Here is an 11,761-nt window from a genome sequence, read left to right as displayed (position 1 = left end):
CAAAAGAAAGCACTAAATAATTTTTAAGTCAAACGTTGTGATCTTTGTTTAAACTGTAGAATCTATGTTTATTTTGTTACTTAATAATTTTATTAACTATTAATTTTATCAATTAACAACTACTTTGAACAAAATAACAACAATGTTTTGTAAATTAAGTACCCGTTTCTAACGGGTTAGCGTGCCGTGGTGGGTTAGGAACGCCACGAGCCGTGGTGGGTTAGGAACGCCACGAGCCGTGGCGTGTCGTGTTTTCGTTCCTAACGTGTCGTGGTTGACGGGTTTGGGAGCTTAAAATCTCAGACCCGCCACGGCCCGCTTGACCCGTGACGGGTCGGCACGACACGGCACGCGACGTTCCGTGCCGTGTCGTGTTGCCTTATAAACGGGTTGTGCCGGTCCGTTTTCGTGCCGACACAACCCGTTGGCCACCACTACGGCACGCGCACTAGACCAAAATAATCCATAATGATGAACACATAAGCTATGAGGCGTCATTGAAATATATTGGTAAACGTATATAACTCATTTAATAAATTCACCATAAACCATCTGGATTTTATTTTGCGTAGTAGGTTACATATACGTCTTTCTACTAAAGAGACTATGATTTCAATCTATCCGTTCGGAAACAAGAAAATAGCCAAAAAAAATATGTATCAAATGTTTGATAAAACATGGCACAAATGATAAGCTTTTGAGGGCTTAAAAACTCCAAAGAAGAATTAGTACTCCCTCTAAACCTTGGTAGTGAAATTGAAGTTGGCACAAGTAGTTTGTCTTTGATGTGGCGTTAAAATACCACATTTGGATCACTTAACTTGGATGAGTTAGTTCTTTTCGAGTTTTATTTCTAACTATTTATGTGTTTTTCTTGGTAGTTACCTTATTTGGAGTTTGATGTTTGATTCAGAATAAAACGAAGCGATTCATCACGTTTTCATCTCATGCAGACGAAGTCGGAGGAAAATAGCACCAGGGGTATTTTGGTCATTTTGGTGAAAGCAGAGGTTCAATGGAAAGTGGAGTCAATGGTGAGTCCGGCGGTGAAGACGGAAGTCGAATCGATGGTCGGACGAAAAAGTTATGGAAGAAGGAAGTCGAAGGTCATTTTCGTCTTTCTGAAAATTAGAGGAAGTGGAGACAAATTTGAAGGCACCCCTTGGTGTGTAATAAGAAGCAAAGCCCGGAAGTCCCAAAGCCCAACAGTTCAAAGAAGATATACAAATGAAACAAACTTATAGGCACTCACTTGGTTTTGAGGGTTTTAGTTTAGGCCTGCCTTTAGACAAGAGATGAGGGACAAATCAGACTTGGGGTTTGAGGATCAAAAAGCTAGGGTTTGATTATTCTCTAAAGGGAAGAGAAAAAGTTTAGAGAGAGAGAGGAAAGGAGAGAGCCGGCCAAGCCTCGGCCGGCCAAGCCTCGGCCGGCCAAGCCTCGGCCGGCCAAGCCTCGGCCGGCCATCATCAAAAGCCTGCCAAGGCTTTTGCCGGCGAGGGACAGAGAAGAGGCTGATCGGGTTCTTCATATCGGAACAGTAGCTCACGGGCAGCAACCGAGAGGGAACAGAGCTTTCATAGCTCGGTATTGGAAGAACAACTCGGGATCTATAGCTAGGGTTCGGGACAGCTTGAAGACCTCCATTGAAGCAGCTCGGGATTTTGAAGACCAGCTCAGGTTTCATTGAGGACGGCAGCAACAGCTCGGTTACTTGAAGGACAACTCGGGACATCATCGGCACGGGACAGAGTTGCAGCTCGGGAAGGAGCTGTTCTTGGCCGGAATCTCACTTCCATTTAGCCGGATTTTATAGGTGTTCCGACCATCAATTGGGTTGGAAACCTTAGGGCTTTTCATTGACATATTATTGCCTTGATTTTCTTAGTGTTTGATTGTGATTTGGTTGCCAATTTCTAGTGAGAGAAAGCTTGAAGCTAGATTTAATGGTGGATTTTGTTTAAGGAAGAAGATGATACTGGCTGATAAGGGGAGGTCAAGTTCTGTTAAGAGGACACCCATTGTATACTGTTAAGAGGACCCCTGCATTCTGTTACAGGGAGATCGACATCACTTCAACACATATATTTCCCGTCGATCTTAGTCTCGCGCCTCATCGGAATAGGGAGATTCTCACCTTAACTCGTGTCTTTCTTGGTTTTCTTCCCGTTTATTATTTGTATTGCCATGTCTAGCTTGCTTTTGTAGTCGGATACTCGTGAAACATGTTTTGATGTGACAATAGAGTTTTATAGCTTTTAATGATAAAATCTTCCGGGTTTTTAGACCGTTCATGGACTGGAATCTGAGTTAAACCAAGAGTTCGTTGACCAATCCAAGTAAATTGGTGAAGTTAACTAACTTTTCATTCTTATAGATCATTAGTACTAGTCACTATCGATTTTGTGGATCGAAGTATCCTCCTCACTTTATTCTTGCTCGACCCTTTTTCCCGAATCTTCCTCGTCTCTCCTTATATAGTTTAGTTTACTTTTCGTTGTTTCTTATAAATCAATCAAAAAAAAACCAAATTATCACCTTTTATTTTAGTCTGAGATAGTGAGTGACACCTAGACCGGTGGCTAGACTCTCTCGATATCCGAATTACCTCCTTGAGGATCGATCCCGATCTTACCGGGTTATTACTTGACGCACGTATACTTGCGGGTGGAGACCTTTTAGGGTAACCTTCTAGGCCCATCAATCTTCCAAGCAATATTGAGCTAAATCCTAATCTTGATTATGGTATATCAAACTGCAGAAAATTGTCTTCCAATTGATACTCACCAATGACAATAGATGTCCTTGGTTTTAAACCACCATCAACAAATCCTAAGCATAAAACTTCATTATTAACTTTCAACATCGAATTCGCCCCAAATATGCTCCAAGTTACTCCATTTTGCAAGCCGAGTTTGATAGTTGGGACCGCAGCTCCGAGCCTAGTGCTCACAATGTTCTTCGAACTAAAACAGAACCGGAACGCGGAAACACCAGCAACACTAATAATATTCCTAGCTTTAGCTTCGTTAACAAAAGCACTAGTAAATGCCTTATACATCAATGATTCTAACACGGTATAAGGAGCAACAGTACTAATTTTCGTCCCTCCAAACCTAGTTTTTTTTTGTTAATAGTTAATAAACTTCTACTTAAGTTGATCCATTTTTCGTTAATCTTGATTGAGTTTACGGCAATAAAGTACTCCGAAGAAGGGGCGCCTAGTATAATAGCACTAGCGGTTGTACGCGGGTTGACATAGAGAGGAGTGTACACAAGTGAACCCGAGAGCTCGATTTCGGGTTGGATCACATAAGGCCCATCACCCATAATAATAAGCCCTCTTTTAACGAAGATGATAAACAAAGAGCAAATTTTCTAGGTATTCTAAAAGCAAGTGAGAATTGTGTAGGTAATGAAAGGTCAGTTCTACCAAAACCAACCATTCCTGTAGCTCTTTTAGAAGCCCATCCAAGAGAGACCCACAACCAAATTGGACATTTCGGGTCGTAACAATCGGACCCGGGTTAGACCCATCAGTGGATTGAACGTACATTATTTCGGAAGGAAGTTCACTAGCGGGAGCGAACTTCGGCCACGGTATTATCCGGGTAAACTATGCAAGATTCGTTTCTACCACAACCCGGTTTAGATCCAGGGGAACAGTCGCAGGTAGAGAGAGAAGGAGGGCATTGGGGTGTGAGGCAAAGGGTAGTTGGCCGATAGGATGATGACACGTAGCCATTTTCACAGTCAACCCATGGGAATTGACCGCCAAGATCCACTACTAGACTTATATGGATCAGGAAATTGGGCCGAAGGCCCAATTTTAGAATTTTTTTTGGTTAAAAAGACATCTCATCTTTTTAAAGAGATAGGCCCCAAATAACTTTTCAAAATGTTCTTGGATGACAATCTTGTAGGCACTCACGTTTTTAAGGTAAAAAATACCCTTTGTCTAATGAAAAATACCATAAAAATAAATTTCTAATAAACTAGGAAGTTGTTTTCTACCAATGAAAAAATCAAACGAGCGTGGTGGATTGGACGATTTTTCCGAATTGATTCTATAAGGTCGAGAATGATCTCCTGATTTTTTTTTATCATCAATATATTTTAGGTTTTTGTAATTGGATCTCTTTAATTGTTGTTTGAAGATGATTTTGAAGGCTTTGAGTTAGTTTTTTGTGAAAAATTCTAGAGAGAGAAAGTTGCAATTTTCAAGTTTTCAATCTTTAGGATTGAAGTAATTTTTTTGCTATGTTAGTTTTGATGTTTATGTTCGACCTTATTTGTTGGATTTATATGGAAGTTGTGGAAGTATAGTTGATGCAAGGAATGTGTTTGATAAAATGCTTGAAAGAGATCTTGTTGCTTGGAATGCAATGTTAGTCAGTTATACAAGATTTGGGTTGGTTGAAATAGCCTTAAAGTTGTTTGATGAAATGCCCGTGAAAATGTTTGTTCTTGGACAATCATGATAAGTGCTTATGTTCAAATTGAAAATTTCATGAAAGTTTTGGAAGTTTTTCGAAGAAATATAAAAAGATGGTGCTAGAGCTTATAAAATGACTATTATGATTTTGTAGGGGTTTTAGCTAGTTTTTTTATACAACATTCTATTAGACAAAATATAATAATTTGTAACAAAGTCAATGTTAAATTAATTCAAAAACTAATTTGCAAACTATTTGCAAGGTTATAGCAAGGTTGTGTGATGGGCCTAAAAGGTTACCCTAAAAGGTCTCCACCCGCAAGTATACGGGCGTCAAGTAATAATTCCGGTAAGACCGGGATCGATCCTCAAGGATAGGGGGTAATTCGAATACCGAAAGAGTCTAACTCACCGGTTTAAGTGTCAGTCACTAACTCAGACTAAAAACAAAAAGAGAATAAGTTGGGGTTTTTTTTTTAATTGATTTCAAATAAATAAACAAATAAGACTAACTAAACTAAAGGTGAGAGATTCGGGAAGAGTCGAGCAAGAATCGAATGAGAGGGATACTTCGATCCACAAAGTCGATAGTGACTAGTACTAATGATCTTATAAGCATAAAAAGTTAGTTAACTTCACCCATGTACTTGGATGGGTCAACGAACTCTTGGTTTAACTCAGATTCCAGTCCATGAACGGTCTAAAAACCCGGAAGATTTTATCATTAAAAGCAATAAAACTCTTGTCACATCAAAACATGTTTCACGAGTATCCGACTACAAAAGTTAGCTAGACATGGCGATACAAATAATAAACGGGAAGAAAACAAAGAAAGTTAAGGTGAGAATCTCCCTATTCCGATGAGGCGCGAGACTAAGATCGACGGGAAATATATGTGTTGAAGTGCTGTCGATCTCCCTGTAACAGAATGCAGGGGTCCTCTTAACAGTATACAATGGGTGTCCTCTCAGCAGAACTTGACCTCCCCTTATCAGTCAGTATCATCTTCTTCCTTTCAAGAACAGTCCACCATGAAAGCAACCTTCAAGCTTTCTCTCTCTGAGATTTCAACACTCAAAACCAAATCAAATATAAGACAAAGCAAGGCAAAAACATTAGGAGTAAAACCCCTAAAGTTTCCGGCCAAGGAGATGGTCGGAGAACCCTAGAAGAACCGGCTAAGGAGATGATCAAATCCGGCTAACTCCATAAGAGTCTGGCTAAATCCGACTGTTCCGAGCCAAGTATATTCCGTCCCGTGAAGACCCGTGCCCGCAGCTGGTGAAATCCCGCGATCTCTGTCCCCTCCTAGCTTCAATCCGAGCTTGAGCTGCTCCTATGAAGATCCCGTGCTGCTGTGCTCTCTGGTTCTCCGAGTTGCTGCTGAAGACTTCAAAAACCGAGCTGCTCTCTTGAAGACTAATGATAAATCCCTAGACCCGAGTTGCAGCTGCTGTTCCCGTCTTCTTCCCGGCGATTTTGATCTGCCGGCCAAGAGATGGCCGGCACTAGTCCCTTTCTCCCCTTTTTCTCCAAAAAGTCCTAAACCCTAATGCTTTGATTGAGAAGATGATGCATCTATTCAGATTTTTTTTCTTTTTATTTCTTCCTTCACTAAAATTGAAACTCTTGACTTGACCACCTCCATTAGATTAGTTGACTTTGACCCTTTAGAGAGGAGGTGCTCACAGAATCTTTACTTGGTCCTTCTTCTTTAGACTCATGGACTTGGGTTTGGGCTGTTACTTCTCATTAAGAAAACAAAGGGGTGCCTATAGATTTCTCTAATGCTCTTTGGCTTCTTTATTTCATAACTTCTTCGTACGAATTCCGATCAGACTTCCGTTTTCGCCGTCGGACTCACCATTGACTCCACTTTCCATCTAACCTCTGAATTTCACAAAATGACCAAAATACCCCTGACGCTCTTTCCTTCCGCTCTCTTCCACATGAGATGAAAATGTGACGAATTGCTTCGTTTTATTCCGAATGTAATGCCAAACTCCAAATAAGCTTCCTAACAAGAAAAATACATAAATTATTAGAAATAAAACCCGAAACGAACTAACTCATCCAAGTTAAGTGATCTCAATGTGGTATTTTAACGCCACATCAAACATCCCCAAACTTAGAATTTGCTAGTCCTCGAGCAAATAAACAAAACAAAACAATAAAGTAAAATCCTAACTCACTTTCGGAGGAATCCCGATTGCATTTAGCGTATGCAATAAGCCGTTAAACCCCTAGGTTACCCCTAAAGGACGAGTGTCGTCTCGTGAGGGTTTCCAGAGAATATACCCACAAAATTCAAGATTTCGAAGACATAAAAGAGTTCAACATCGATGTAAACAAGATAATGACCACAAATGATACACTCAAGCATGCTAAACAAGTGAAACAAAATCGATAAACGCATATATATGCTAAAAGCCTCCTCACTAGTAGTCTCATCCTAAAATGTAAGTGTCCAATCATAATGAGCATCATCTAAGGTCAAAGTCACAAAACTTCGATTCCTATCTTAGTACATTTCGCCTCGACTTTAGCCTCACGGTTATACACTCTTAAACATGAAATCACTCAAAAATAGATAATACGGTTCACTCTAATGTGTGAGCATGGAATAAAGAGAAACTCAACACATACAAAACAAACGAGGATAACAAGTTTTAGAACGAAATGATCTCTAAAGAATGGAAATAACCACTAAAATGGAATGGGGAAGTTCACTCACCCTTCTCACCCACGATACCCTCTAACAATGCTTCCTAAAGGTCAACGGATACAAGTAATGAGATGGAAGTGATGAGATCCCGAGAATGTCGACTCCTTCAATAAAAAGAACGTTCAAACAACTTCTAAACTTAGCTTTTTGCTTTGAACACTTTATTTCCCACATAACTTACACATATAAGCATAAAATAACACATAAACTCATTTCTTTTTTTTCTTTTTTTTTTTTTTTTTTTTTCACTTTTTTTTTTCACTTTTTTTTTTTTCATAACAAACAAATACTAACACTAGTATTCTCAACAAACAACTTTTTCTTCTTTCGCACTTTGCTTTCACATTCTTCTTTCTATAACTATCATGTCTTCATTCTCAGGAGTAGGATGATGAATAGATGGTGGAGTATCCGTTTCCCTAAAGTTGACACTATTATCGGGTTTCATGGACTACAAGAGTAAGGTCGCTATCCTGATGTCACTCCTAGTGGCTAAGAAAGTTGAGCTCATGAGATCGTCTAAGCTCTTTTAAAAGTTACGAGGTTGAGTAGCTCTTCATTCTACTCAGAGTTAGCGCAGAAGAGTACACTCGAAAACAATATAAAGGCTCAGATATCTCACATGGGTTTAAGTCTCCACTAATGACTCTTCTAGGTCCCTCAGAAATGTTTCTTTTTCCTTATGATGCTACTCATATGATCAGAAAACAAACACTAAAGGATTCGACATTCATGAAAAAGACTAAGAACATGCATAACATTCACCAAAACTGAAACACATGCATCAACATACTTAAGCATACCACTAAAGTCATATCAAATCTACCCAAAAATTTTCAAATTTGGTCGAATTATTGAACCCTCTTGTCTTTTGAAACCCCATGGTCATGGCTGAAAGTCATACCCCATCCCCAAACTTAAAACTAACATTGTCCTCAATGTTTCAACCATATACTCACCAAAAGATAAGACATATTAATTTAAAGAGAAGAATGAAAAGATATTACCATAGCCGGAGGAGATAAGAGATACTACTACCGAGAGTCGTGTATGAACAGGTTCCAAGTTGATGTCGAGCTCGTCGCCATCCCCAAACTTGGAACAAACTATGCCTCAGAAGCTAAACAAGTAAGAAATGCTCCTATGATCAACAAGCAATATTAGAATGAAACACATAAGATCATGACCATAAAAATGACCACTAACGCGGGTACACACGATTGCATTGAGCTATGCAATTAGCCGTTGATTCTCTTGCTTTCACAAGAGCACGAGTTCTGTCTCGTGGAGGGTTTCCAGAGATGATACCCACAAACATCAAGACCCATCTCAATCAGTCAAAGATCATACAATAAGAGACGGAAATTTTGGGGGTCAACCCAAAGAAAGCTATATGCCGGTGCTAATCGTCTCACAAAAAGATCAGAAATGTAAAGTGCACATGAGACGATAAAAGAAAACAAGCCATCCCCAAACTTAGTGGGTGCACAGTCCACTAAGTAGGCATAAATAGAAGGAACGACAACAAAGAAATCATCAAAAGGATCGACGTACACGTGAAGGGTCAAAATATCAGTCGAAGGCAAAAAATCATCTGGAAGCTTAGTGGACAGAATATCCACTATGTCCATAGACGTCTTTGGAAAGACGTCTGAAATGTCCCAAAAGGGATCAACAACCGAGTTTGAGATCATGTGGAAAGTCGAACTAGACTCTAAGGGTAAGGCAGTATGCTCGGGGACCAAGTCAAGGTCCATGGTTTCCTTAGGTAAATAGTCTGACAAACTATCCAACATGTCTCTAACTACTATGTCATCAACATCCTCAAAGGCATCTGGAGCCTCGCAGTCAGTTATAATATCAGGCCTTCCTAGCATTGCATCTAAGACTGACTCCTTACATGTGTCAAAAATCGGATAGTTCATAATCGTGTCATCCTCAAACTTGCTCATAGAGCCATCATCCTGAACATCAAAGTCTGGTATAGTCCTATCATAATGAGACGATAAAAGTTGAGGTAAAGACGAAACAAGGTCATCAATATTTTCGGGCTCTTGGGTCCTCTCAGTAGATTTATCGACATTTAACTTAGTACTAGGGTTAGACGTATTACCCTCGTCATCGTACCTAGTACCCTCTTGAGTTTGGGGTGGTGAAACCCCTTCCTCGTCGACAAATGACTGTGACTCGAGCGTCTCTATCTTTTGAGTTAAGGACTCAATCCTCTGCTTCGTTTGAGTAGCAAATTGTGACATCATCTCAATAAGACGACTCTCGGACTCTGATCGAGATCTATCTTCAAGAGTCTCCTCATAACAAGGCTCACCAGTGTAATAAAATGAAGACTCTTGATAATAACTCCCTCCGTATATACTAGGATCATACCTGCCTCTAAAGTCATTGGTCTCAGAATAGTGTGGAATATAAGGTCTCTCATACATATATGGTGTCGGACGATATCCATCACTAATCTGACCATCTATATACATCTGTCGGTATTCTGCTAGTGTCATACGAGATCGATCAGGTTCAGATGGTCTATTCCTCTCACTAATCGGATCATCTCTACACATTCGTTGATAATCTCCGAAGGTCATACCAGGTCGATTAGGCTCAATTGACCTATTCCCCTCATTAACCCGTCGGTATTCTCCTAGGGTCATACCACGTTGGTTAAGCTCAGCTCTACGCAACTGTTGGTATTCTCTTAAGGTCATATCAGGTCGGGTAATGATGGAACTCTTCAGATCAAGGTCATCATCATCATCATTGAATGACCAACCGTTAGAATAACGTGCCATGATCTCACAATGTTCAAGGAACAACACACAAGCTATAAATGTAAACTACCAACCAATTACACACAAGTAGAAAGAAATAGATAGAATACGATACTAGCGAATGCTCCTCTCGTTTCGTTCTTCCTTCTGATTCCTTTCTTTTCCTTCGCTCCTATGTTCTTTTTTTTTTCGGCTTTTTCCTTAGAGTAGTTCCTGAAAATAAGAAAGAGTCAGAAACTACGAAAATAAACAAAAACGTCTAAGTTAACAAATAACACTAAACTGATGAACAAAACGAACAAACAATATCCAAACTACTAAACCTATCCCCGGCAGCGGCGCCAAAAACTTGATGGGCCTAAAAGGTTACCCTAAAAGGTCTCCACCCGCAAGTATACGGGCGTCAAGTAATAATTCCGGTAAGACCGGGATCGATCCTCAAGGATAGGGGGTAATTCGAATACCGAAAGAGTCTAACTCACCGGTTTAAGTGTCAGTCACTAACTCAGACTAAAAACAAAAAGAGAATAAGTTGGGGTTTTTTTTTTAATTGATTTCAAATAAATAAACAAATAAGACTAACTAAACTAAAGGTGAGAGATTCGGGAAGAGTCGAGCAAGAATCGAATGAGAGGGATACTTCGATCCACAAAGTCGATAGTGACTAGTACTAATGATCTTATAAGCATAAAAAGTTAGTTAACTTCACCCATGTACTTGGATGGGTCAACGAACTCTTGGTTTAACTCAGATTCCAGTCCATGAACGGTCTAAAAACCCGGAAGATTTTATCATTAAAAGCAATAAAACTCTTGTCACATCAAAACATGTTTCACGAGTATCCGACTACAAAAGTTAGCTAGACATGGCGATACAAATAATAAACGGGAAGAAAACAAAGAAAGTTAAGGTGAGAATCTCCCTATTCCGATGAGGCGCGAGACTAAGATCGACGGGAAATATATGTGTTGAAGTGCTGTCGATCTCCCTGTAACAGAATGCAGGGGTCCTCTTAACAGTATACAATGGGTGTCCTCTCAGCAGAACTTGACCTCCCCTTATCAGTCAGTATCATCTTCTTCCTTTCAAGAACAGTCCACCATGAAAGCAACCTTCAAGCTTTCTCTCTCTGAGATTTCAACACTCAAAACCAAATCAAATATAAGACAAAGCAAGGCAAAAACATTAGGAGTAAAACCCCTAAAGTTTCCGGCCAAGGAGATGGTCGGAGAACCCTAGAAGAACCGGCTAAGGAGATGATCAAATCCGGCTAACTCCATAAGAGTCTGGCTAAATCCGACTGTTCCGAGCCAAGTATATTCCGTCCCGTGAAGACCCGTGCCCGCAGCTGGTGAAATCCCGCGATCTCTGTCCCCTCCTAGCTTCAATCCGAGCTTGAGCTGCTCCTATGAAGATCCCGTGCTGCTGTGCTCTCTGGTTCTCCGAGTTGCTGCTGAAGACTTCAAAAACCGAGCTGCTCTCTTGAAGACTAATGATAAATCCCTAGACCCGAGTTGCAGCTGCTGTTCCCGTCTTCTTCCCGGCGATTTTGATCTGCCGGCCAAGAGATGGCCGGCACTAGTCCCTTTCTCCCCTTTTTCTCCAAAAAGTCCTAAACCCTAATGCTTTGATTGAGAAGATGATGCATCTATTCAGATTTTTTTTCTTTTTATTTCTTCCTTCACTAAAATTGAAACTCTTGACTTGACCACCTCCATTAGATTAGTTGACTTTGACCCTTTAGAGAGGAGGTGCTCACAGAATCTTTACTTGGTCCTTCTTCTTTAGACTCATGGACTTGGGTTTGGGCTGTTACTTCTC

General features: G+C 40.2%; 1 protein-coding gene and 1 pseudogene across 2 annotated transcripts; both read right to left on the bottom strand.

The window, feature by feature from the left end:
- Positions 1 to 737: 737 nt before the first annotated feature.
- Positions 738 to 3,862, bottom strand: LOC147555072 (putative aspartic proteinase GIP2 pseudogene; annotated as a pseudogene).
- A 3,614-nt stretch (positions 3,863 to 7,476) lies between these two features.
- LOC147555071 (uncharacterized) lies at positions 7,477 to 11,585 on the bottom strand. Of its 2 annotated transcripts, none has more exons than XM_086663540.1 (2): positions 11,465 to 11,585; positions 7,477 to 11,414 (listed from the first exon to the last, which is right to left on the bottom strand). In XM_086663540.1, exon 2 carries the CDS (start codon positions 9,959 to 9,961, stop codon positions 8,498 to 8,500), a length of 1,464 nt encoding a protein of 487 aa, XP_086519666.1. In that variant the 5' UTR covers positions 9,962 to 11,414; positions 11,465 to 11,585; the 3' UTR covers positions 7,477 to 8,497. The 2 variants fall into 2 exon arrangements, with proteins under 2 accessions (XP_086519666.1, XP_086519667.1); XM_086663541.1 differs by lacking the exon at positions 11,465 to 11,585 and having other exon boundaries at positions 7,477 to 10,288; positions 10,459 to 11,151.
- Between the last annotated feature and the right edge of the window lie 176 nt (positions 11,586 to 11,761).

Source organism: Eschscholzia californica, unplaced genomic scaffold (genome assembly GCF_041429995.1).
Source record: "Eschscholzia californica isolate CP2 unplaced genomic scaffold, dmEscCali1.0.p SCAF_2, whole genome shotgun sequence".
Lineage (NCBI taxonomy): Eukaryota > Viridiplantae > Streptophyta > Magnoliopsida > Ranunculales > Papaveraceae > Eschscholzia > Eschscholzia californica.
Note: the sequence above shows the minus strand (reverse complement) of the source record. Positions and strands in the feature narration are given on the sequence as shown.